The following is a 25,283-nucleotide window of genomic DNA, read 5'->3' as shown; positions in this document are numbered from 1 at the left end:
GGCACCACTTGTGCATTATTGTGACATTACCGAGGTATTACTAACACACGACTTATGGATTAATTTGCAATTACTGCGTTATTACAGAGGCCTATCTATGGTTTACTGACTGAGTTATTTACGAATCATACCTAGAGCAATACCGCGGAACTGGAGAAAAGCCATTACTAAGCAATTACTAAGACTGTATAGATAACTGAGCCATTACTGAAGCATTACTGAGACATAACCTTAGCAAAACAAACGATGTAAGTTCATGAGTCATTACTGAGGCCCTACAAAGATATTCAAGATGTATAACTGAATAATTATTGAAGAACTTCGTAGTCATTACTGAACAATTGCTTGAACATGAGCCATGACTGATACATACATTTCATGTGTCATTCCTGACATATTACCGAGGTATGCCTAGGTCATTACTGAGGCATACGTAAGCTATTATCGATGCATACATGGGCCATTACTGAGGCAGAAATAAGGGATAAATGAGTCATAACTTAGACATTATCTAAGCGTACGCAGCCATTACTGAGACATTGCAGATGTATACACGAGGAAGAACTATTAATGGATAACTGAGGAACAATTACTTAGATTATTAATGTATAACTGAGGAGACATTAGTAATGTATAACTGAGGAGACATTATTGAGGTTTAACTAAGGAGATATTATTGAAGTATGAATGAATGGAGCATTACAGAAGTATAACTGAGAAAGTATTACTGATGGATAGCTGAGAAGGCATAACTGATGGATAACTGGGGAGGCATTACTGAAGGATAATTAAAGATGCATTACTGAGGGATAACTGTGAGGGAGGGCATAACCGATCCGATGTATAATTGAGGAGGTATACTGACGGATAACTGAGGAGGCATTGCTGAGGGGTAACTGATGAGGCATTTCTAAGGAATAATTTAGGAGGCATTATTTAGGTATAACTGAGGAAGCATTACTGAGGGACAACTGAGGATACATTATTGAGGGATATATGAGGACGCATTACTGAGGTACATGTACTAGTTTAACTGAGGGAGTATTACTGAGGGATAACTGAGAATGCATGGCTGAGGTATAACTGAGGATGCGTTATTATGGGATAACTGATTAGGCATTACTAAGGGATAACTGAGGAGATATAACTGAGGTATAACTCAGGATGCATTACTGATTGATAACTGAGGAGGCATTAGTGAGGGATAACTGGGGAGGCATTTTTGAAGTGTAACTGAGGAGTCATAACTCAGGTATAACTGAGTAGGTATTACTGAGGGGTAACTGAAAATGTATTATTGAGGGATAGCTGAGGAGTCATGACTGGGGTAAAACTGAGAAGGCATTACTCACGGATAACTGAATAGGCTTAACTGAGGTATAACTCAGGAGGCAATTCTGATGGATAACCGAGGATTCATTAGTGAGGTATAACAAGGGAAGCATTACTGAATGATTACTGAGGAGGCATAACAGAAGTATAACTGAGGAGACATTATTGAGGTTTAACTGGGGAGGTATTTTTGAAGCATAACTGAGGAGGCATTACTGACGGATTACTGAGTAGGTATAATATATAACTGAGATATAACCTAGGAGACATTACTGAGGGATTACTGATGATGCATTAGTGAGGTATAACTGAGGAGGCATTACTGAGGGATACTCGAGTAGGCATTACTGAGGTATAACTTAGGAGGCATTACTGAGGGATAACTGATAATTCATTATTGAGCGATTACTGAGTAGTCATTATTGAGGTATAACTGAGAAGGTAATTCTAAGGTTTAACTGGGGGGGGGGGGGGGGCATTACTGAGGTATATCTGAAGAGGTATTACTGAGGGATATCTGAGGAGGCATTAGCTAGGGATAACTGAGGAGTCATTACTTAGGGATAACTTAGGAAGCATACCTGAAGGGTAACTGATGAGGCATCACTGAGGGATAACTGAGGAGGCATTACTGAAGGGTAACTGAGGAGGCATTACTAAGGGATAACTAAGGTGGGGGCAGTACCGATGATTGATATTAATTTATGTTGAGCCATTACTGATCCGTTAATGCATTAATGAACGATATATGTTACCTCATTTAGCCATGCTACAACATTACTGCGGCATTATTCAATTTCGATTCGGATTTGGCTCGTACTATGATGACGGCGGTGGTGAATGATGTATACGGCTACGGATTGCGATTATTATTTCTATAAATATGTTTGGAATCATTATGAATGGTTCAATAACTTTATTAAGCACTAAAATTATAATTACATATGTCATAAATAATTGTATCTTATACAATACTAGTATATTGTTTCGTTTATTATCCACTGTCAGACAAGTCCAGCTTGTTGAGGCTCTCAAATATTAAGCTACTTTTTATATTGGTAATATTTGGTTCCAAAGAATTTAGCCCATATAAAAAGTATCCCTAAAATCTTTGCGCGTCTTATAAATAAGATAACTGTCAGACAATCGCAACATCGATCGACAAAATTTGGAGTAAATTCATGTATTGTATGTAGATAAATCAGTCCCCGCCTCCCCCTCCACCACAACCTCCTCCTCCGCCACCATCGCCACCTCCGCCTCCCCCTCCACCACAACCTCCTCCTCCGCCACCATCGCCACCTCCGCCTCCCCCTCCACCACAACCTCCTCCTCCGCCACCATCGCCACCTCCACCAACATCGCCACCTCCGCCACCATCATCACCTCCGCCGTCCCCTCCTGTGTAAGAATCGGAATCCCCATCCCCTTCCTTCGAGTCTTGTGATCCCCATTTTTTTACCCTTTTGAGTATGTGTTTTCTCCCTAAAATGTACAATACTACTTTGTCTATTATCGAGTGTTACCATAGCAACTGCTAATAATAACTGACAGCTAAAATAAATTGACGTGACCATTGTAGCCCTGGTCCCACACCTCAGTATCATACCGTGTAATGTTGACTGGCAACTACAACTTACGGTCACTATTGTACGCTTTTCTTAAGCATCTTTAAAGCGCTGTTAATATTATCTTGCTATTTTTTTGAAGATAGTGTCTACAGATTGTACAAATACATCAGCCATTAACAGTAACATATTTTAAAAGATAACATTGGATATTCGCTTATAAATTAGAGCAGATTTACTTCACACGTCGCTAGTTTTATAATGTAAGGATTAGATGAAAATATGAGTCGTGTTCTGTGAAAACTGGGCATACTGCATGTGCGTAAAGTGTCGTCCCAGATTAGCCTGTGCAGTCCGCACAGGCTAATCAGGGACCACACTTTCCACCTAAATTGTATTGTTGCTAAGAAGAGACTTCATTTAAACGAAAAATGTCATAAAAGAGAAAAGTTTCGTCCTTGATTAGCGTGTGCGGACTGCACAGGCTAATCTGGGACGACACTTTACGCACAAGCATTATGCCCAGTTTTCTCAGAACGCGGCTCAAAAATACAGTTAACTTAATTATGAAAGCATTCGTATCGTTGTATGACACATGACGTTTATGACCAATATAAAATATAAAAACAAACTTTTCTTCTGACAGCCAGCGGAAAATTTGTCGCTCCCTCTTATTAAACCTGAAGCGAAAAATGTGAATCGAGCGATTGCTTTCAAATGCTATTGCGGCACATATTCCACAACTCAAGAATATTATCATGCTCTGAAAATGACAATCGTAATAATACAAGTACAAGATTCAGGTAAAGAAGACAGTTTTTACGTGTAATTCAAAGATTTTAGTTTAATTTTATCTCAAGAACATAAAACACAAAACATACCGTGTGAGCTTTGTGCACATCCCATGTTTATTGAACATACCACACAGAACATTGAATATACTATGAACCGAATAGATTTAAAACCACCGAAGATTACGAAGGCCTACGCTATAAATATTTTGTAATAAACAAAGATAACCTTAACGCGCAAAAGGGACGGCCCAGTAATTTTCTCATTACGTGTGTAACATTGTGTTTGTTATAACAACAATCTTTTAAAGTGAATTATCATTAATACTCTTTTAACGTACGGTGGTGAGTATTTAACGCTCTGAACTCCAATTCAACGAACCAAATATCCTTATATATCGATACAATAGGTATCCGTCCGCCTAGTGACCTTGTTGTACAGGGCTCGATACCGAGTGAGGAAACACTCTGAAAATCGTTCCAAACACTTCTTGTACCTGTAATTCACAAGAAACAAACTCGAAGGTGTACATAGCGAGGTCGGAATGTTTTTGTCGTGGTCTCTTTGAAACGATTTTGTAACCGTCCGTGTCTGATTTTTAACAATTGTACAGTGTCGGACCGTATTTGGTACAAAAACGAATATGTACAAGTTTGTACCATATTCGGCCGAATATGGTACAACTGTCTAATTGTACCATATACGTATCTGCAGTTTTGGGGTAAAATGCCTGACCGAATATGGTACAAACTTGTACCATATTCGGATGAAAAATGTACCACATTCGTTCCGAATATGATACACACTCATCATCGTAATAATCATCATCATCATCATCGTTATCTCATCATCATCATCATCATCATCATCATCATCGTTATCTCATCATCATCATCATCATCATCATCATCACATCAATTATCAACACCCCAATGATCATCATCGTTGTTATCTTTACCAACACCACCATCATCATCACCATCAAAACCAACATCATCATATCCATTATCATGATCGTAATGGTGATCACAAAAGTTTTTTTTGTGATGATAATGACAGCGATGTTTTCGGTCGATAATGAGGATGTTGTGATGATGATGACGACGATGAGAATATCATCATCATCATCGGCCAATAAACATCGCCATCATCATCATCACAAATATTTTGTTATCATCATCATCATTATCATCATCGTCGGCCGATAAACATCGCCGTCATCATCATCTAAAAACTTATCATCATCATTATAACCATCATCATCGTCCGATAAACATCGCTGTCATCATCATCCCAAAACGTTTGTTATCATCATCATCATCATCATTATCATCATCATCATCATCATCACCACAATCATCAAACCCCAATCATCATAACCACTGTCATCATCATCACCACCACCATCATCATCACAATTTTTTTACCATCATCATCATCACAAATGTTTTGTCATCATCATCATCACATATTCATTTTACATTTTGTATTTTATAATTTGTTTCATTCAAGAGATTCAACAAACTTGTACTTTTTTCATTTATTGGTATACTGACAGGATTTTTCAAAGTAATATTGAAGAACATAGAACAGCATTTAAATTTTAATCCAACTGTAGCATTTTGACAAGACATAATATACATATATACATTCATTTTAGTAGCAGCCAAAATATCCCAAATGTGCTTCGTAAAAAGTTACCAGTAAATGAGCAAATGACAACAAATTTCCGGTAGAAGAACATAATCATCAATCACAAAAATAACATAACAGGTTTCCAAACACCGATATACATGTATATTTCACCTGTAATGTCTGTACATGACATCTATGATATCATACCAACCGATTCCACTAACACGCAAACGCAGCCATGCGTTTGCCCATTTTGGCCCCTTGATGATTTCTTTTATTGCCGAAATAAGACCGCTGTTTCTGCCCGCTCTTGTTAATAGGAAACGAACGCTAACAGGATTTCTGTTACTAGTATCTAGTCCAATATCCGGCCGAATGTAAATTCTAGGTGTTTGCAAACTCATTGACCTTATTAAATCTCTAAAGGGTTTGCCGACCTTCGCCAACACAAACTGGATTGACGGGTTTGATTGTATGCAGAACTTAAAAATTTCAACTTGAATGTGAAGTGGTAACATCAGAAATGGAAAAGTCGTTCGCTTCTGTGCCCTCCTATTGTTTATCATATCTTGAAGCTCTTTCAGGGCTGAACACACAGAGACGTCACCGTTGTCGCCAGAGTCACCGTTGTCGCCGGAGTCACCGTTGTCGCCAGACGCAGCGTTGTCGCCGGAGTCACCGTTGTCGCCGGAGTCACCGTTGTCGCTGGAGTCACCGTTGTCGCCGGAGTCACCGTTGTCGCAAGAGTCACCGTTGTCGCCAGACGCAGCGTTGTCGCCAGATGCAGTGTTGTCGCCAGACGCAGCGTTGTCGCCGGAGTCACCGTTGTCGCCAGACGCAGCGTTGTCGCCGGAGTCACCGTTGTCGCCGGAGTCACCGTTGTCGCTGGAGTCACCGTTGTCGCCGGAGTCACCGTTGTCGCAAGAGTCACCGTTGTCGCCAGACGCAGCGTTGTCGCCAGATGCAGTGTTGTCGCCAGACGCAGCGTTGTCGCCGGAGTCACCGTTGTCGCCAGACGCAGCGTTGTCGCCGGAGTCACCGTTGTCGCCGGAGTCACCGTTGTCGCTGGAGTCACCGTTGTCGCCGGAGTCACCGTTGTCGCAAGAGTCACCGTTGTCGCCAGACGCAGCGTTGTCGCCAGATGCAGTGTTGTCGCCAGACGCAGCGGTGTCGCCGGAGTCACCGTTGTCGCCAGAGTCACCGTTGTCGCCAGACGCAGCGTTGTCGCCTGACGCAGCGTTGTCGCCAGACGCAGCGCTGTCGCCAGAGTCACCGTTGTCATACGACTGTTCTAAGCGTGATATTATGTCCTTGTACACGCGTTGATTGATACGGATACTAACGTAATGCATGCCAAATCCTTCTGGGAAATACCCCAATGCAATTGTTCCAACATCACCATCGAACTTTCCATCTGCTGACACAATTGATGAGTGTTCTAGTCCTCGGGTAGAAACTACCAGGCACTGCAAATTATATTCTCTCATAAGTGCAATGAGCGTGAGGTTGTCGCCGTATGTCCCATTCTTAGACATATTCTTAACGTATTCATCAAATGTTTCATCATAGACAAAAGTTTCATAGAAATATCTGTTTTCTACAATGTGATGGACTGCTTCCTTACGTAAAGCATCTACGTCTTTGTATATACCAATTTTACCAAGTTGATGCGATATAGCAGCAAATTGACAATTTCCATCCGGATTTGGGTCCATGGCAATATTCACCCCATCCAACAACTGCAGATGTTCATGGTGTGTTAAAACATGATAGTACTTAGTTCTGTGATTTTGTTTCTCTGAGCGGTTCTGTTTTAATGAATGTTTTTTAATTTTTCGTTGTTTCTCTAACGCAACAGTTAGGCTAGTCATGTTTTCGACCCCAACCGATTTGCTTACGAATCCAAGTTCGGGTTTGTTCGGTACTTGAAATGACACGATATAAACACCATTTCGTTTTACTTTTTCTACCTTGCCTTCGATAACATATCTTTTGGTTGGCACCCTGGATTTTCGAAAGGGATAGCGAATTAATACTGTCTCTCCTACTTTGTACTTGCTTGGGGAAGTTGCGTTTTTCAACAGCGACCTGTAAGCCTTTTTATTTGCTCGCCGTATGGTTTTCTTTATTTCACGAGAACTATGACGTTCTTTGGTAAAAACATGACTTCTTCCGTAGTAGGCTTCAAAGGGCGTGAGACCCCCAAGAACTCGTTTGAAACTTGTGTTTATGGCATAGGCTAAATCTTGAAGCCCTTCGACCCAGTTAAATCCACGTTTACTTTTTGTTGCAAATAGAATCTTGGCCTTTATAACACTGTTTGACCTTTCACACTTGCCCTGTGATTGAGGATGATACGGCCTACTATTGATCATTTTGATGTTGTACTTGTTCAACAAAAGTTTCATACTAGGGCCTTTAAATTCCAGTCCGTTGTCACATTGGATGATGTCAGGGGCAAGGTTAACCATCAACACGTCCTCTAATGCCTTTGCAACTTCACGCGAACTCTTCGTTTTCAGGGGTTTTGGCATAACGTACCTAGAATAAACGTCCACGACTTGTAGAATATAACTGTATGTGGACCCCTTGTAGCTAACACTTTGATTTTTCATGTTAATTATGTCAATCTGCCATCTTTTGCCTGGTTCCTCTTCTGTAATTGTCTTTGGCTTTGGCTTGTTTGTAAATCTCGGATACTTCTCATGGTAATACTTGCTATTGTACAGTATTTCAAGGATAGCTTGTTCCGAGAACCCCGTGTAATTTACTTTCAGTTTGTTGTAAATAACCCTTGCTCCACATCCTTTGTTTTCCATGAACATCTTCTCAACAAATCTAGGAAGATCTTCTTTCACAAGGACTTGCTTTCCGCCACACAATAAAGAACCCCGGTCACCAAGCTCGAAGTCCTTACGTTTTCTAATCATGGCCAAACAATTATTCTCTTCAGGTGTCCGTTTCTTCACAGGGACATCGAACGATCCGTTTAAACATCTGACAATAATGTCGTACTTCGACCTGGGCAAGCACCCTAATTGCTTCCTTTTTCTCCTAATTGCTTCCTTCATCTGAAATAATATAATAAGTTATTATACATTTATACTTCATTAGTTAATAGAGCTTGTATTGAACACCGCGTGTCGAAAACGAATGTCTCACGACATGAGCTGAGCTAAAATCACTCGTCTGATAGCTCCGCTAAAATTTACAATCCGAACTTCCGGGCAATATGCGCAATGAAAGTAGCAAGTACTTCATGTAAAGTTTCATTGAAATCCAACCGAATTCAAATTCAGGGGAAAAATAGCGGGCAAACTTATGGCGGTCAACGGACAAACGGTCTGTAGAAACCAATGCTACGTGGATGGAAGGGATATAAAGAAGGGGCCCTGGGGGCCTAGGTCGCTCACCAGAAGTCACGACTAGGCAGGGTTCGAAGGTCAAAGACCTATAAACTCCATAAAATTTAAAATGTTCAAATCTACAGATTACAGGAGCTCGATCTGATTTTGGTGGAAAATACACTTTCGAAAAAATGACTGTAGCTTAAATATTTTAGCAGTTTAGGAGTTACGCACCCGGAAGGAATGCCACGGACAATTGGATAGACGGACGGACAACTGCAAATGCACTCTGAGGCGGGGGGGGGGGGGGGCATAAAACATAAAAATCAATGCATGTTAAAACATCAATGCATATTAAGACAACTGAAAATTAAAATTATGTACAGTACTTACTGTCAAGAATTCTTTTGAAGTTTGAAGAAAGTTTGGATTTCAATTCTTTCTAGTCGAAAATCACAACTTTTCTTGCCGACCGCCAAGTCAAATATGGTTACTGACTTCTGAGTAAGACTCGTGTGCAAAATTCCCGCCTTTTTAAAGCGGCACGTTATCAAAGAAAAAATCGGAAACTTCAAAGCTTTGTCGGCTTCTCAGCAATATGACGTCGGAACGACAAATCAACTTTACAAAGTAATGTTTAGGAATACAGTCACACCTGTCTAAAGCAGCCAGTCAAACATCCTTATTTTTGGAGAGATATATTCATTTAAAAGAGCTCAAAATCTCTTAAATCGGATTTTGGTGAAAATACACTTTCGAAAAAAAAAGTTTTAAAAATTTGAAAATTGCTATTAATGATCTCCACAAAAGTATCTGGCCCGCCCGGGAATCGAACCCAGGCCGCCTGCGTGCCAATCTGACGCGCAACCGACTGAGCTAGCCGGCGAAACAGTTACACAACCAGCAAAATCCATGTAAAGTGTGGTTAGGTTAGCTGTTTTTGTTACTGCTAGTTACGACGACGACGACGACGACGACGATGATGATGATGATGATGATGATGATGATGATGATGATACTTTTGTCACTTCCAATATTAGGTTAATACAATGTATTTGAGTTTGAAAAAAAGTTTACACATCGGCAGACTATTTCATTTATTAAGAAATACATAATTTATGTACCATATACGTAGGCCATTTTCATTTTTATGAGTTTTTTTGGTATGTACCAAATACGTTTTGGCGAGCATAGAAAAACTTATTCCAACCGAATATGGTACAATGTTTGTACCATATTCGGTCGAAAATTGTACCATCTTCGGTCCGAGTATGGTACATTTGTACCATATTCGGCCGAATATGGTACAAATGTACCATATTCGTTTTTGTACCAAATACGGTCCGACAGTACAGCGTTTTGAATCCTTCGATAGATGATCGGAATTGTAAAAAAAAAACTGCGGTGTTCATTTTTTTGGACGACGAATGTTTTGTGACCTAAGAAACGATTTCGGGATGTTTGGAAAAATCGGAAACCGTTTGAATGTTATGGAATCCGTCACTAGTGTATCGGCAACTTCGGAAATACTTGTTCTATGAATCTTATTGCTTCATTTACAAATCTAGTGTACTTCAGAGTCAGACCTATGCCATTTAATATTTTCGAAACGATTTATGATGTCAGTGTGCATTCTGCAGGATATGCTAAGGTGGATAAAACATTAAAAATCCCAGCAAAATAATTTACTGAAACATTTAGTAAATATCGAAGGATTCAAAAAGTTCCAAATGCCAATGAAAAGCCGAATACTGAACAGAATCGACCCCTATCCCATCTTTTTTATTTGCGATTCCATATGGCTGCAACGACGTAACGATCAGACCGGGAAAGGTTCCCTATTGTTGCAGCAACGTAACGATTATACACGGAGTGAAGGTTCCGTATGGTTGCAGCAATGTAACGATAAGACACGGAGTTAAATTTGCCTATGGTTGCAGCAATGTAACGATCATCCCGGGAGTAAAGGTTCCGTATGGTTGCTGCAACGTAACGATAAGACACGGAGTAAAGGTTCCCTTTGGTTGCAGCAACGTAACGATAAGACACAGAGTGAAGATTCCCTATGGTTGCAGCAATGTAACGATACGACACGGAGTGTAGGTTCCCTATGGTTGCAGCAACGTAACGATTAGACACGGAGTGAAGGTTCCCTATGGTTGCAGCAACGTAACGATAAGACACGGAGTGTAGGTTCCCTTTGGTTGCAGCAACGTAACGATAAGACACGGAGTGAAGGTTCCCTATGGTTGCAGCAACGTAACGATTAGACACGGAGTGAAGGTTCCCTATGGTTGCAGCAACGTAACGATTAGACACGGAGTGAAGGTTCCCTATGGTTGCAGCAACGTAACGATTAGACACGGAATGAAGGTTCCCTATGGTTGCAGCAACGTAACGATTAGACACGGAGTAAAGATTCCGCATGGTTGCAGCAACGTAACGATTAGACACGGAGTGAATGTTCCCAATGATTGCAACAACGTAACGATCAGACACTGAGTAAAGGTTCCCTATGGTTGCAGCAACGTACTGATTAGACACGGAGTAAAGATTCCGCATGGTTGCAGCAGCGTAACGATCAGACACGGAGTAAATGTTCCCTATGGTTGCAGCAACGTAACGATCAGACACTGAGTAAAGGTTCCCTGTGGTTGCAGCAGCGTAACGATCAGACACGGAGCAAAGGTTCCTCATGGTTTCAGCAACGTAACGATTAGACACGGAGTGACGGTTCCCTATGGTTGCAGCAACGTAACGATCAGACACGGAATAAAGGTGCATGGTTGCAGCAACGTAACGACAGACACTGAGTAAATGTTCCTCATGGTTGAAGCAACGTAAAGATCAGACACTGAGTAAAGTTTCCCTATGGTGATAGCAGCGAAACGATCAGAAATGGATAAGTCCCAGATCTTCGCTAAGATCCACCGAAACACTCCCTTGAAAAATTCGTTTCGGAAATCAAATAGACGTTAGGGTTTTGAGGTAAAATCAAAATATTATGCTTATAATATTAGCTCCGTTAAGGGAAAACTGGACTGAATGAATGTGAGTAAAGTGTTGTCCAAGACCTGCCGGTGCAGTTTGCAAAATCTAATCAGGCACAACATCTTCAGTCTAAACTGGATTTTCGTTTAGAAAAGACTTCATAGAAACGAAATAAAAACTTTATAGTGTGATGTCATCCTGGATTAGCATGTGCGGACTGGACAGGTTAATTTGGGACGACATTTTACGCACATGCATACACCGTCTGTGACGCCGGTAGATTTAGAAGGGAGCAAACTCATCTAGAACCCACATAGGTGCACAATGGGCCTGTGCCGATTCAATGCGTTAGTGTCGCTTATGTAACTGGGACATTAAGAATGAATAGTATGTTTGCTAAGAAATATCCTCGTACATGTATAATGCTACTTATTGGTCAATTTTTGTATTGGTTTATGAATATAATTATTATTATTGTATTTGTTTTTGTATATCAATAGTTGACCACGTGGCTTTTCTCTTTGCTCGCACGTGTCGTAAAGGCATTCGTATGTTTTATCTGTGACTCATATAGTTGTGTAATCATTATAATCCTTATTTGATCCCCTTTAATGTAAGAGTGCGTGTGTGTCATTTTTAATTGTTTATTTGAAGAGGAAATCATATTCCACAATCCCTAAATGTGTCTTAAATTAAACGGTGGATGGCCTACATGCACAATTCCTATCCTCTTTCCAGGCATGTATTTTGACTGACCACAGCGCTCTTATTTCATTAACACATCTTCTTAAATATTAGTATGCTTGAACATATATACTGCATATGAAAATAACACTTCTCCATAATAACAGTCGGTGTTATTTGCGGTGTCCTATTCATTATATGAATTATATTTACACACATCGCTGCCCGCTGCTCACTGTATATAAAATAAAATATAATAATATATAAATATAAAAATAAAAGTGTACAGCAACAATGACATTTATCATTCGAAAGACACCATTTTTACAATTTATATGCAAACTGTTGGTTCTTTATAACATATGGAAATTTCGAGATATTTATATGTCAGTAACACCAGATTAAAAAGAAAATCGGTTTATGGTGACACAATTTAAAGTCGCCTGTTTTCAAGATTGATTGGTAACACCAGTCAGTTGTGCTTGCTCAACTTGCGAGAAATGATCAATAAATCCACCTTAACCCATTTATGCCCAGTGGACTCTCCCATCCTTCAAAATTGGATCAATTTATTTCCAAAATTAGGGATGTCAAGTATGTTTATTTCTATATTTAGAATATTTCATAAAGACATTCCTTTAAGCAAACAGCGCAGACCCAGATGAGACGCCGCATTATGCGGCGTCTCATCTGGGTCTACGCTGTTTGCAATGTCCTTTTTTCAGGACGCTAGGCATGAATGGGTTAATGCTAGCAAATATCACGAAGCACATGACATTATCTGGAAACCGCGAGTAATGAGTAATTCACTATAATTGGCATCATATGCGACTATGAAAAGCATTGACTGCCAATGTAACCTTCTGTAACTACTATATGTCATTATACGAGGGTTTTTATCTATATTTTGTGTTAATCCATCCTGATATAGATTTAAAAAGACACCACATCTTGATTATGTTATCTTATATAAAGTCTAGCTGCCCATATATGCTGTTTATTATCAATTTAATAATAATAACAAGAAGATCAGTGAAACTGATGGATGCTTTCCAATGATGCGCCATGTCAATCTAAGTGTTAATTGTGTGGAAACTAATTATTATTCAAGGGACCATAAGTCCTTGAAAACTCACTAGAGTGGAACAATATCTAATATTTAAGTATACCCACCCTGAAGGATACTGCATGGTTTCATAAACTTCGGATAATAAGTTCCTATGATCTATCACATAAACATAAAATTCTTTAAATTGTCATATTACTTATCAAAGGGCAATAACCACCTAAAAAATCTAATATTAGCCTCGGTGACCTTGACCTTGACCCCAGTGACCTCAAACCTCATCAAAAGGTAGAGGTCCATGCAAGGTAACTACATGCCAAATATGTAAGAGATCGGTAAACTATTGAAGGCGCTATGAGAAACTGTAACAAAAGTGTGACGGAAAAAATCTATTATTAGCCTCGGTGACCTTGACATTGACCCCAGTGACCTCAAACCTCATCAAAAGGTAGAGGTCCATGCAAGGTAACTACATGCCAAATATGTAAGAGATCGGTAAAATATTGAAGGCGCTATGAGAAACTGTAACAAAAATGTGACGGAAAAAAATCTATTATTAGCCTCGGTGACCTTGACCCCAGTGACCTCAAACCTCATCAAAAGGTAGAGGTCCATGCAATGTACCTTCATGCCAAATATGTAAGAGACCGGTAAAATATTGAAGGCGCTATGAGAAACTGTAACAAAAGTGTGACGGAAGGAAGGAAGTACAGAAATTCAAACTGGCAACTACATGTACATGCTATCCGAAAATTTTCGGGGAGCAAAATAATATATATAACAATGACCTCGACATATAGTTAATTTACTCCTTCGTCTATCCCCAACACTTTTTGCTTCAACGTTGATACTTACACAGCGTGATGCGTATGACGATTTCATATCCACCCAAATCACCCAACGTTAACTTTGATATTGACTAAGAAATGGCCAACACCAACCGAGGACATGTGTGTTTGGTGCACTTGGAACTATGGTATGTGCTTGACTATCTCTCTAAACCATAAGACCTCATAACCTCAAATACTCGAACTATTCCAAACAAGTACAAAATTATACCTAAACTATGTTTATGGATTGCTATTTATTACACAACAAAATGTTTGTTCAACAAACATAATGTGTGTACATTTTATTCGGACTTGTTGTTATTATCAGCTTGTTTAAATTTCCTGTGTGCGAATCGTTTGTAATAAAGAATGGTCAACCAGCACACGACGTTTAAAGCTACAATATATGCGGCGAGTTTGTATATGCTCGGCTGACAATGAGTGTTCGCGCGTGTTTCGTGATCCACGTGCAGCGCGCGCATCTGTAGAGACATCGTCAATATCACAAACACGTGGAAAATCTGATGACTCGAACCACAAATGTCAAAACGTCCCGGATACGCCTTTTCTGGCTGATGGAATAGAAACGCCAAAGTCATGAGTGTGAAAGACACACACGTGATGGTAATATGGTTCAGCGAAGACATTGAGCAAGACTCGGAGGTGTAGCAATTCCAGTAACGCGGTAACCATGGCAATAAGTTGCTCATGGCCTGGATCACTATGACAAACACAACGAGTAGTTTCCTCGTCTTAATTTCCATGTCATGACCGTACCAGACTTTTGACAGACAGATGAAGTTATACGTAACGTAAGTCCATACTAGTTGTATGATCACAAAATTAGGTCCCAGCGCATGGTAAATATTCTCGTCTGAAACACCATACATGGCAAGAATAGAAGTCCCAAATCCCCAGCATACTACCCCGACGTAATCGAATAGAAATACTAAAAAATTGACGTAGCATGACTTCGAATGTAGCAGATGCGCAACGGCGCTGTTGAATAGTGTCACTAGGCAACAACAGCCGTGTCCAATCAACGTCCACCTTACGGAACTTCCGTCGCGATCGTAGATGTCGTAATAATAAATCATTTGAAGGATAAGCAGAAGACACCCGATTAAATGTGACCAGACGTTAACCGTCTCGTTGTGTAGACGGACAATGCTTTTTAGGTAGTAGCTCCATGGAAGATACATATGTCGATAACCGGAAGTTATCCCTGGCAGACGCATTCCCTTCGGGACCTTTTCCACGTGCAGATATTTCTCCTGTTTCACCATCCCGACTAGCGTTATATCAGAAAACTGAAACAAGAACAACAAAATCTACATAATCTTCATTTTACCAACTTCATTTTTCCCTGCAAACGTAATGGGAGATTTAAAACCTCCAACAACGCTAAATGCACGTCGAATCATACAGCGAAAAAATAACGCAGTAGATGAGCGTGAAAGGTACGTTCATCCACATTTAAATGAATGTAAATATATTGCGGCCAACAACTATGCCAAATAAATATCCCCGACAGATTGATCTTTTTGATTTAAGTGTCGATCGTATTTACCAACGAAAAACAAATAAACATACACGCTCAGACGCTGGTTTTTTACAGGTAATTCTTGTTAAAGATATTTCTTGTTTAATATATGCAAAACGGGGCTTTAATCAATCTTTGGTTCGTTTACATTTATCAATTTAAAGCATTTAATGACAAAAACATTTTTAAATGCGAAAATATCTGTAAAATGTTCTTTTTAATGCAGGGTATTCGTGATATTTGATTCGCACCTACAGGTATGCAGCTCTAAACATATAAACATGCATACCCGTAGCCAGCGGAAGGGGGTGCGTTCGCAGCCAACATTTTTTTTGACGAGTAAAAAAGTGAAGACCCAGTTTTGTTAATCAGTGATTGTTATACAATACACTATAAGTACGTTTAGAGCAAAGCTAGACCTCTGGTACTATCCATAGTAGCAGACAAACAATTGTTTTGAAAAAAGGTTAAATATTTCCTTTTAATTTGCTTGATTTATAGATGGTAGAATTTTGAAATGATAAAATTTCTTCAAGATTCAAAGATTCCAATAAATAATGATATGTTGTACCGTTCATATTGTTGATTTTACATTGTATAAATGTGTTGTTGCATATGTAAACAAAGTGTGTGCGCGCATACTAGTGTCGATTTAAACTCCGTATAAAATGTATTCCGTGTCTGATCGAAAAAGGTAGTTATTGAAAAACGGTAGAGGGTAATACATGTATGTTATATCATATTCATGTCGATCAGTCACTGAGTATGGTCAATGAAAGTGAAATTTCATATAAAAATGCTCTATAAGTTAACTTCAGTCTCTAATTACGGATAAAAATTCACCAGAAAACCGGACTTAACTTTTAAATTTTCAAAATGTTGCGGGGGAAGGACCTCCAGCCCCTGATTGCAGGAGGGAGGGAGACACCCCCCCCCCCCCCTTCCCGCACCTACCCCCTTCGCCACTTCGTAGCTCAACAATAACAATCGTTGATGGGAAAATGTGCACCCATCTTTTCAAAACCCTGGCTACGGGCCTGACATGGCTGATTAGATCTTAATAGAGCTCTTTCGAACGTTAAATAAATCCTGGCCGATGTCCAACATATTTAACCATGTTTGAATACGATTTCAACAAGCTTATTTTGAATGGCTGCTTGGTTTATTATGTTACACTCCAATGACAACATACAAAACAATAGTAAATAATAATAAAAATAGTTTCTTACCTGTGTAAGTTTAACACACAAGAAGTGGTTTGCAGACAATCACATCATCTAAATGCTTATACACTGTGCTTAGTATAAATCATGTCCCATCTTTTCGCGTTGTAAAAGTCACTTGTATACATGTTTATGTTGATTTTCATACTGCTTAAATTTCCGGAGGTTATAAGTTTGTTCGATACTTCCGCACTTCTATTAAAGCGTGCGCCTTTCATTGTAGCGTAGCTAGGAAACCGGTGAAGTGTGCACGCTTATATTTAGCGTAGCTAGGTTACCAGTTTGTGAAATTAATTATTTGTAGTAAACTTTATCTTTGTAGTAAATGTACCGTTTTTCTGTAGTTTACATGTAAATATCACCATGTTATGGTATGACGCAATGACTCATTTTGTTTCTGCGCGTGGGTGGGGGGGGGGGGGGGGGGGGGGTATGTGTGAGTACACACGTACTGGTAAATAACCTTGTAGATTGTTGTTGTGCATATTTTATAGTTTAAGTCCCAAAACCTATTTACTTAAATAACAACGCGCCCGTTTCAATTTCCAAATTATTACGGCGGTGTTATTTTTAATAACAAATGACACAGGAAACTATACCAAAAAATTTTAATATTTTTTTGTTACATCCTTTCCGCGACAATTGTGGATTTTTTTATATATCTCATTAATTTTCACACGTGTGATAAGACAAAAAGATAGGACATTAACTGATCAAGTCTCTTGATCAATGAATCAAATTATCTACGTTTTAAAAGCACACAGAGCGATGTTTATTTAAAAGCAGGCGACGCTCGCGAATGTGCAATACGTTTATTGTACCTGTAACAGATGTGCAAATGACGCGTCTGGTGGAAATATTTGCACATTGTTGTATACAATTCAATTTATTTTCACCCATTGGAAAAGCCATCTGAAACAAATAGAAAAACTAAGAAAAAATGTTTGTGCAAATGCAAAACGTTTTCGCATTCCTTTTTTTTCAGAAGGCATGAATAAAAATTACATAAAGAGTGGCCACCTGTCTTTAATATGGTAAACTTATACATTTCTGCTGCACACGAGGTTGTGCTTGTATATTAGATCGAGCGGTGCATTGCATCAGTAATTAAATGGAACAAAACACTTGCGGTTTGTTTATGCAATATTACGCTGATTATTAACACATGCAGTACACAAAAATCAGTATGGTTGTTTAATATAATGCTTCATCTCATGACAATATTCATGAAGGAGAAGCAAAATAATAATAAAAGTATAACATGCAAACGTGTGTAATATAATACATAGTATTATCACTCTTTCGAGATATATCTATCACACTTTGAATGTTACAATATATATGGGAATATGAGTTCACCATAATTCAGTAATAATAGTTAATGGCATTTCTTGCCATTCAAGGCTTCCACTCGTTGCAAGCAGCTGCCCACGTGTCCGCACATGAAGTACAACGTGACAGCCTCTGCCAAATACAACACCACCATTGTGATCGTGATCGTCAGTAGACCTGGCTCGCTGTGATTGGTCAATCCTGACACGTGATCACTATAAATACTTTCCAATTGTAGCACGTGATTTACTACGATCAGCACGTGGAATATCTGATGTCCGTGTCCAAAGATGTCAAACTTCCCCGGCCACGTTTTCTCAGGTTGGTGAGCTGCGAATGCAAGCGCCTCCAAGATGAAAACGATCTGGATTGTTGTCAACAGATTTAGTGACGTCAATGAACACGTGGCGTCACAGTAGCACGTGACATATCTCGGAGCGAATGGCGCCATATTAATAATCGCCTGAATTCCCATTCCAAGTATAAACATGTATTTCCGTTTCAAATTATGCGGATCATGGCCGTACCAGATCTTGGCGGCGCACAAGTTCACGAAGTTAAGGTAAGAAGAAACGAACATAAGCGGAAGGTAAAAGGGTTCCAAAGCGGTGTACACTGCTTTCTCGCTATTTCCATAGATACCTGCGATTCCAGCACCAAAACTGGCGATCGTGGCTCCAATGTAGTCAATCATAAACGCTACAAAATGAACATGCGGGGACTTCGAGTGTAACAGATGAACCATTGCGCTTGTGAAAAGACAGATAAGACAAGAAATGCCGAAAACAAGAAGCGTCGTCAGCACTTTGTCTTTGTGGAGGTTGAATTCTTCGAAATAACCATAAAGCTTGTGAAGAAGTATGCAGCAGCCGATCAAATGCGTCCAAACGTTCACACTCTCGTTGTGAAGTTGGAACAGACTGTACATGTAGTATTTCCATGATTGCCCCGTCAGCCGGTAACCAGTCAATATGGCGGGCTCGTGCAAGACGTGGGGCACGTGTTCGACCGGAAGTGTAGGCTGAAGTTTCGTCTGCCATGGAATACCCTCGATCGTCTGCTCAATAAGCTGCCTGAGAGTTGATGTAGACATTTTTCTGGAAGTACATTAAAATACAAAGCGGACTTCGATTGATTTTGCGATGTTTCGTCATGGATTTATGAAAATGCGTCTGTCTTCTTAATCGTTATTCGTAGGAGGATCTACCGTTGTGCATGTATCCACATTAAGCCCACTAGTCTAAGCAAACGCACACATACATTTATACAAATAAAATCCTTACTAAAACGGTTCAATGTTAACCTGACCTACTTGATCATAACTGGTCGTTTCTCACCGGCGTAATACATCTGTGTGCCTTAACAACATACCTTGGGCATTCTAGCGTGAAATATATGTAGGCAAGATGTGCGTATTTATTTACTTTTTGTTATGAGTCACCGTTTGATTACAGAATAAAAGGTTGCATATCACTTTAAGGCTCATATGTTCACATATGTCAACAATGTCATACAATGTATTGCCTCTTAACTGTAGTATTTAAAAAAAAACAAGAATGATTATATAAAAAAATAAACATGAAATAACAAATGCCCTAGCAAGGATTGTAATCAGAGTCCAAGTCCTCCCCGAGATAAAACCCCAAACCCACTCGACCTTTAAGGCTTTATAATTGTGTTTCTTTTTGCTCTTCGAGTGATGATTAACCTCTGCATATGATTGTTCTTTTACATAGACGTATATATTAATTACGTTTTCTTTTGGTTATGGTTAACATAACAAACTAGTATCTGAATTAAAAAAAAAACTTGAACAAGTCATGGACAAATGCAATTTTCATATAAAAACACACAATTACCTGTCTACTAAATGCTGTCCAGATTCAACAAGCATAAGTACGGTAATTATTAATAATTCGATATGGTATACACTTCGAATTTAAGTGTTCATCTTTCTAAACCAAATTTATAGTATTCCCCACTTTGAAACAAATCTGATCCCGGCTAGCTAGCACTTTCGAAACGGAAACCTCTTCTGAAGGCTATCAACAAACCGGGCTATAGGTTTAAATCAATCGTAATCTCGTCGACAAGGTGTATTCGCATGTTTATAACATTTGTTTTGGATATGATTCGACTTTTCAACTCGAGCGTACACATTTCAAAGGGCGCGGTACCTATATACATCAACATCGCGAGTCGAGGTTTATGAATGAACTCGCACACGTTATTATTGGCGTCGCACTGAAGTGCGGCGACTAGTATGTAATACGTTTTTTTTTCGCTTATGGGAGAAGTTATTTAACGGATCAATGTATATATTTTTGTTTTAAGAATATCTTGCATAGTGGTGATTTTTTGTGTAAATTAGTGTAAATAAGTACTGCATTTGTGTCCATTACATTTACTACAACATTTATTGCCAATAATGCAAAGCTAATTCTTTTAATTAATAACTGATCACAGGGACTGGGCAATAATAAAATATCACAGGGACTGGGCAAATACGCGAACCGGTGAAACTTTCTGGTTTTGTATAAAAACAAAACTTCGTTTTTCCACTATCCTAGCAACCGCCTAGTTACTAATAAAGGCGCTATAGAGCGCGAAGCGCGACACGTATTATTAATTGTTATAATGAGTTTTGATAAAGGAAGCAGCCGCTTATCAATGAAGAGCACCATCACTGCACCCCAGTCTCATTACAATCAAGTCCTCCTACAGATTTTTTTAAGAACCACATATAGAAGGCCGCAGGCCTGACCCGTATCTTGCCAGTGGTATGGACCCTTTGGTATGGACCTTTAACCCCGCACACTATCCAGCGTTTAAACTTCCGGATTTACATTTAAACCGACTATTAATAGCTTATTATTATCTTAGTTGGAAGGTGATTTTTCAAGCGGTTCCGTAGTGTAGTGGTTACACGCTCGCTTCACATGTAAGAGGCCCAAGGTTCGAGCCCCAGTAGAATCAAATTATTTTATTTGTGTTCTATGTTAACTTTTTGTTTTGATGTAGACATTTTAGTTTAAATAAATATGCTGTTTTATTGTAACCATGTTTTGTTTTTATTATGCCCATGAAATATATGTGTGAGAGGGTGGGGGGGGGGGGGGGGGGGGGGGGTTCGTAAACACATTGAAACTTTTACAGTGTTTTCATATCAATGAGTACTCGACCCCTATCGTAAATGAGCAACGTAAGAATAAGTTCAGAATCATCTACCCTTGAAGTTGAGAAATATATGAAATTACGCTTTTTTAAAACCTACACAGTTCTGTTCCATTTATGAAAACTGCACACGGATGCCAGTAAAAAAAGGAAACCAATGTAAATAAAATGAACTATGAAATATTTGGGGGTTACAACACAAAATCATAGATAATGGTTATTTGGGGGTTATAACACAACATCATAGATCATGGTTATTTGGGGGTTATAACACAAAATCATAGATAATGGTTATACCAGTATCTTTTTCTATTTTGTTTAAAATAATCGGCCAATATATTAATATTTACAGTAGAAAAAATCGTTCCATGAGTGCCTTTTACACTGAAATTCCCGACGCCCTTTGATGCTTTGCATCAATACTTATCTTGTACTTACGGTGTAATTTATTACAGAATCCGGATAGGGTAAAGTTGATTGTCGCGTGTCGACCTTCAAGGTCGACGCACGACATTCAAGCGACGCACGATATGACACTCGACATTTGAAGTGGACATGCGACAATCAAGATTTGAGAGTCGCATATCGCGCTGGGTTTTAGAAAAAAAAGTGCAGAAAATCTTGACTGTCGACTGAATTGTCGACTGTCATATCGTGCGTAATTCGAGAGTTTCTGCATTTTTTTCTAAAACCCAGCGCGATATGCGACACTCAAATCTTGATTGTTGCATGTCGACTTCAAATGTCGAGTGTCATATCGTGTGTCGACCTCGATGGTCGACACGCGATAATCAACTTGGCCTATCCGGATTCCGTAGTTTATCGATTCTAGCCTTATCTCGCTAATCAGCTTAGCGTCTGCTCAGCTAAGATGGACAGTATAGATCATCCATGTTTTCGGCGATTATGCAAAGACCTTAGATGTGTGTGTTTCCAAGTTCATTAGATACCTCCGCGATTAAGGCTGCTATATGTGTGGATCAAGGCTGCTATATGTGTGGATCAAGGCTGCTATATGTGTGGATCAAGGCTGCTATATGCGTGGATCCAATGTGTGTCCCAGCACTCCTACCCCATTCGAGTTTTGAAGTTTAGCTGCAAATTCTAACAAACACTGAAAGATATTTAATGTTGGCGTGGTCTTGTGTTGTTGGGAAAAGCCGTAGTACCCGGACTAAACTATACATTTCCGGGTTGATTACAACTTACTCAACTCACGTGTTTGCGGGATTGGGGATTGAACCCGGCGTTACCTACATGTTTTATACACACAACTAACACCACGAGAAACCATATTCCATTAAATTCCTCATTGCGATACATACGTAATAGTTGGTTATTATTATTGTTTCCATAAAATAACGTACTCGCATATATCATTCGGTACGTTAAAGGATTACACGCTTTGCCAATTTGTACCGCATTTAGCATAAATCGGTTTGCCGATGTAATAGATGACATGTGGTAAACGGAAACGCGATTAAAAAATAACAGTTTACAGGGGCCGTTTCACAAAATTTGGCATGTATTGAAATGTGTCATTAGATGCTTTTAAATGATAAAAGCAAATATTGGAACCAAAAAGCTTCCTCAAAAAACAAGAATAAAATTAAAGAAGTAAAAAAGTAAACCTCATCCGAGCTCGAACCACTGACCCGCGGGGGAAATATCTACAAAATTAACCACTTGGCAATCCGTGCTCATACCAGTTGTGCTTTTATAATACGCTTTATAGATTTCTGGTTTTTAAATCGTCAAAAGTTGCATAATATGCATATTTTAGAGAACGGTAAACGGTACAACTTTTACCTCGCAAATATCATAATTACAACGAAAATTTGCTATTCTGAAAAAAAAAACACAAAAAACACGATTTTGTCCATTAAACAAAACGTGATAAGGTCCCTGTAAATGTGAAATATAATTATTGAAATAGTTTTAATACCAACATAAACGATAAATGAATATAAAATACCATTAAATCATAATAATAGGAAACCATACATGTGATGATTGTTACAAAATATTTCGACGAGGATGGGATTCGAACCCACGCGGGGAGACCCCAATAGATTAGCAGTCTATCGCCTTAACCACTCGGCCACCTCGTCTGAGTTTTCATAGCTTGTAACATAATATAAATAGATGTTGGCTTTGAAATTGGTATTAGTCGATTATTATAGGTTACATAAAACTATACATTATTAGATCGGGCAATTGCGAATTAACTCTAAAATTAAAATTGAAACATTACATTAAATTAACATTAAAAATTAATACGTTTTTATTCACTGTTATGCAGTTGTTTAGATACGATTTGTTAGTTAAGACATTAATTTTAATTAAACCGCCGGGTATGACTTATTCAGTCTGATGCACACAACGTAAAACGAATGTAGGGTCCCTAATATAATATATCGTAAGGTTTAACCATGGTAACAAGTACATCCAGAACGCTGGCTTAAATAATAGCTCGACTATTGAACTTTACAAATTACCGGGTATGTTGAAATCAGTAGCATATCGTAGATCTATAAATAAACACCGTTGTGATAGCGTGTTTTCTGTCCAAATAAGCAAACGTGCTTTCTCGTCCGTTTTCATTCATGGCGCGTCGGAAGCTTCCAATATTTTAGCCTCGGATAGTTACACAAATATTACGTTTTACCAAACATATTTTTCCTTCATTATTATCATTTTAAACATGATTCAAGAGACCACGTTATATATTTCATCATGGCATGAATATGAAAATATATAATGCTCATTGATATCAAGAAATAAAATATAAAACAATAATAAATATGTATTTATTTTCGTTTTCATGATGTCGTTCTCGGTATTAATTAGGCTAAGCACTTGATACTTTCCGATTCATTTCACGATGAGTGAAAAAGTGGTCTGTTATAAAAATGTTATTCAATACCATAAAAGTTTAGGAATAGAAATAATTTAAAATTAAGTACTTCACTGAAACAGTTTGACGTGTATTATTAACAAAAACAGGTAAAAATAACTCACCCAAAAGTATAAATTTGGATAGTGAACAGTCTTTTCATATATTTCTTAATAAATATCGCCAGACGACTTCTTTTTTTTATTTTCAACCTTCTTGGAAACTCCATAAAGGTCAAATTCATCCGTTTCTGCGCATAGCATTCAAAGCATATCGCGTTCCCGTTGACTTTCGAACGGCGTTACAATTAACGGCTCAGTGCTTGTTCGTAGCAGGATTGCTAGTCAAACATTAGTATTGAACACTGCTGAGGTGAGTAGATAAGTTGACTCGATTCAACCGCAATGACTTTGTGAACATGGTTGCATCAATTGAGGGAACCATGTACAGTCCGACGAAATCCTCCTGAATGTGTAGATTACTGTCTGCATGGCGTAACACAAGAACAACCGTTCGCGATTAGTCTCATCGATCTTTTCATCAATAATTATGTTGAAAGACGAATTATTTTTTATGTTCTTGGCGTCCTTCCGTACTTTCTACAGAGTCATGCTCTGAGGAACTTCACTCTGCATGTCGGCTAAGGTTGTTATGTTTTTTTCGTCTCCATCCAAAGTGGATTTATGAGTCGGTTTCCCCTTAACCTTTAGGAGTTTCCTGAACTTGCATTTGTCGTCCTCGTGGTCCAAAGCGCTCGATAGTTGATACTCCTCGTGGTGGTAAGGACTTTAAGACGCTTGTTCTCCTTATCCTTTTATGTGTCGCGGTAGTGTTGTACATCGATCTTACGCATCTTTGTGATATTAAAAA

At 38.9% G+C, this 25,283-nt stretch overlaps 2 protein-coding genes, 1 long non-coding RNA gene and 1 other non-coding gene across 6 annotated transcripts; all 4 read right to left on the bottom strand.

Annotated features, from left to right (window-relative positions):
* Nucleotides 1-2,228: 2,228 nt before the first annotated feature.
* LOC127873592 (uncharacterized) lies at nt 2,229-3,901 on the bottom strand. 3 transcript variants are annotated; one of them, XR_008046273.1, is made up of 4 exons: nt 3,782-3,901; nt 3,533-3,580; nt 2,689-2,817; nt 2,229-2,640 (listed from the first exon to the last, which is right to left on the bottom strand). It is a non-coding gene; the product is annotated as an uncharacterized LOC127873592 (long non-coding RNA). The 3 variants fall into 3 exon arrangements; XR_008046274.1 differs by having other exon boundaries at nt 2,229-2,592; XR_008046275.1 differs by having other exon boundaries at nt 2,229-2,586; nt 2,701-2,817.
* A 10,579-nt stretch (nt 3,902-14,480) lies between these two features.
* Nucleotides 14,481-17,351, bottom strand: LOC127874877 (membrane progestin receptor alpha-B-like). Its single transcript, XM_052419541.1, has 2 exons — nt 17,018-17,351; nt 14,481-15,555 (listed from the first exon to the last, which is right to left on the bottom strand). Exon 2 carries the CDS (start codon nt 15,529-15,531, stop codon nt 14,548-14,550), a length of 984 nt encoding a protein of 327 aa, XP_052275501.1. The 5' UTR covers nt 15,532-15,555; nt 17,018-17,351; the 3' UTR covers nt 14,481-14,547.
* A 601-nt stretch (nt 17,352-17,952) lies between these two features.
* On the bottom strand, nt 17,953-20,450 carry LOC127874875 (membrane progestin receptor beta-like). Its single transcript, XM_052419540.1, has 2 exons — nt 20,203-20,450; nt 17,953-19,440 (listed from the first exon to the last, which is right to left on the bottom strand). The coding sequence occupies exons 1-2, from the start codon at nt 20,235-20,237 to the stop codon at nt 18,390-18,392; spliced, it is 1,086 nt and encodes a 361-aa protein (XP_052275500.1). The 5' UTR covers nt 20,238-20,450; the 3' UTR covers nt 17,953-18,389.
* A 3,096-nt stretch (nt 20,451-23,546) lies between these two features.
* On the bottom strand, nt 23,547-23,628 carry Trnas-gcu (transfer RNA serine (anticodon GCU)). The gene has a single exon. It is a non-coding gene; the product is annotated as a tRNA-Ser (tRNA).
* Between the last annotated feature and the right edge of the window lie 1,655 nt (nt 23,629-25,283).

Source organism: Dreissena polymorpha, chromosome 3, assembly GCF_020536995.1.
Source record: "Dreissena polymorpha isolate Duluth1 chromosome 3, UMN_Dpol_1.0, whole genome shotgun sequence".
Lineage (NCBI taxonomy): Eukaryota > Metazoa > Mollusca > Bivalvia > Myida > Dreissenidae > Dreissena > Dreissena polymorpha.
This window is presented reverse-complemented; position numbering and strand designations above follow the sequence as displayed.

Coding starts and splice junctions, on each gene's coding strand:
- LOC127874875 (XM_052419540.1), bottom strand. CDS start 20,237: ATGCTTGTTGAATCTGGACAGCATTTAGTAGACAG. Junction 19,441..20,202: donor GGACAGCATTTAGTAGACAG/GTAATTGTGTGT, acceptor ATGTACTTCCAG/AAAAATGTCTACATCAACTC.
- LOC127874877 (XM_052419541.1), bottom strand. CDS start 15,531: ATGGTGAAACAGGAGAAATATCTGCACGTGGAAAAGGTCCCGAAGGGA.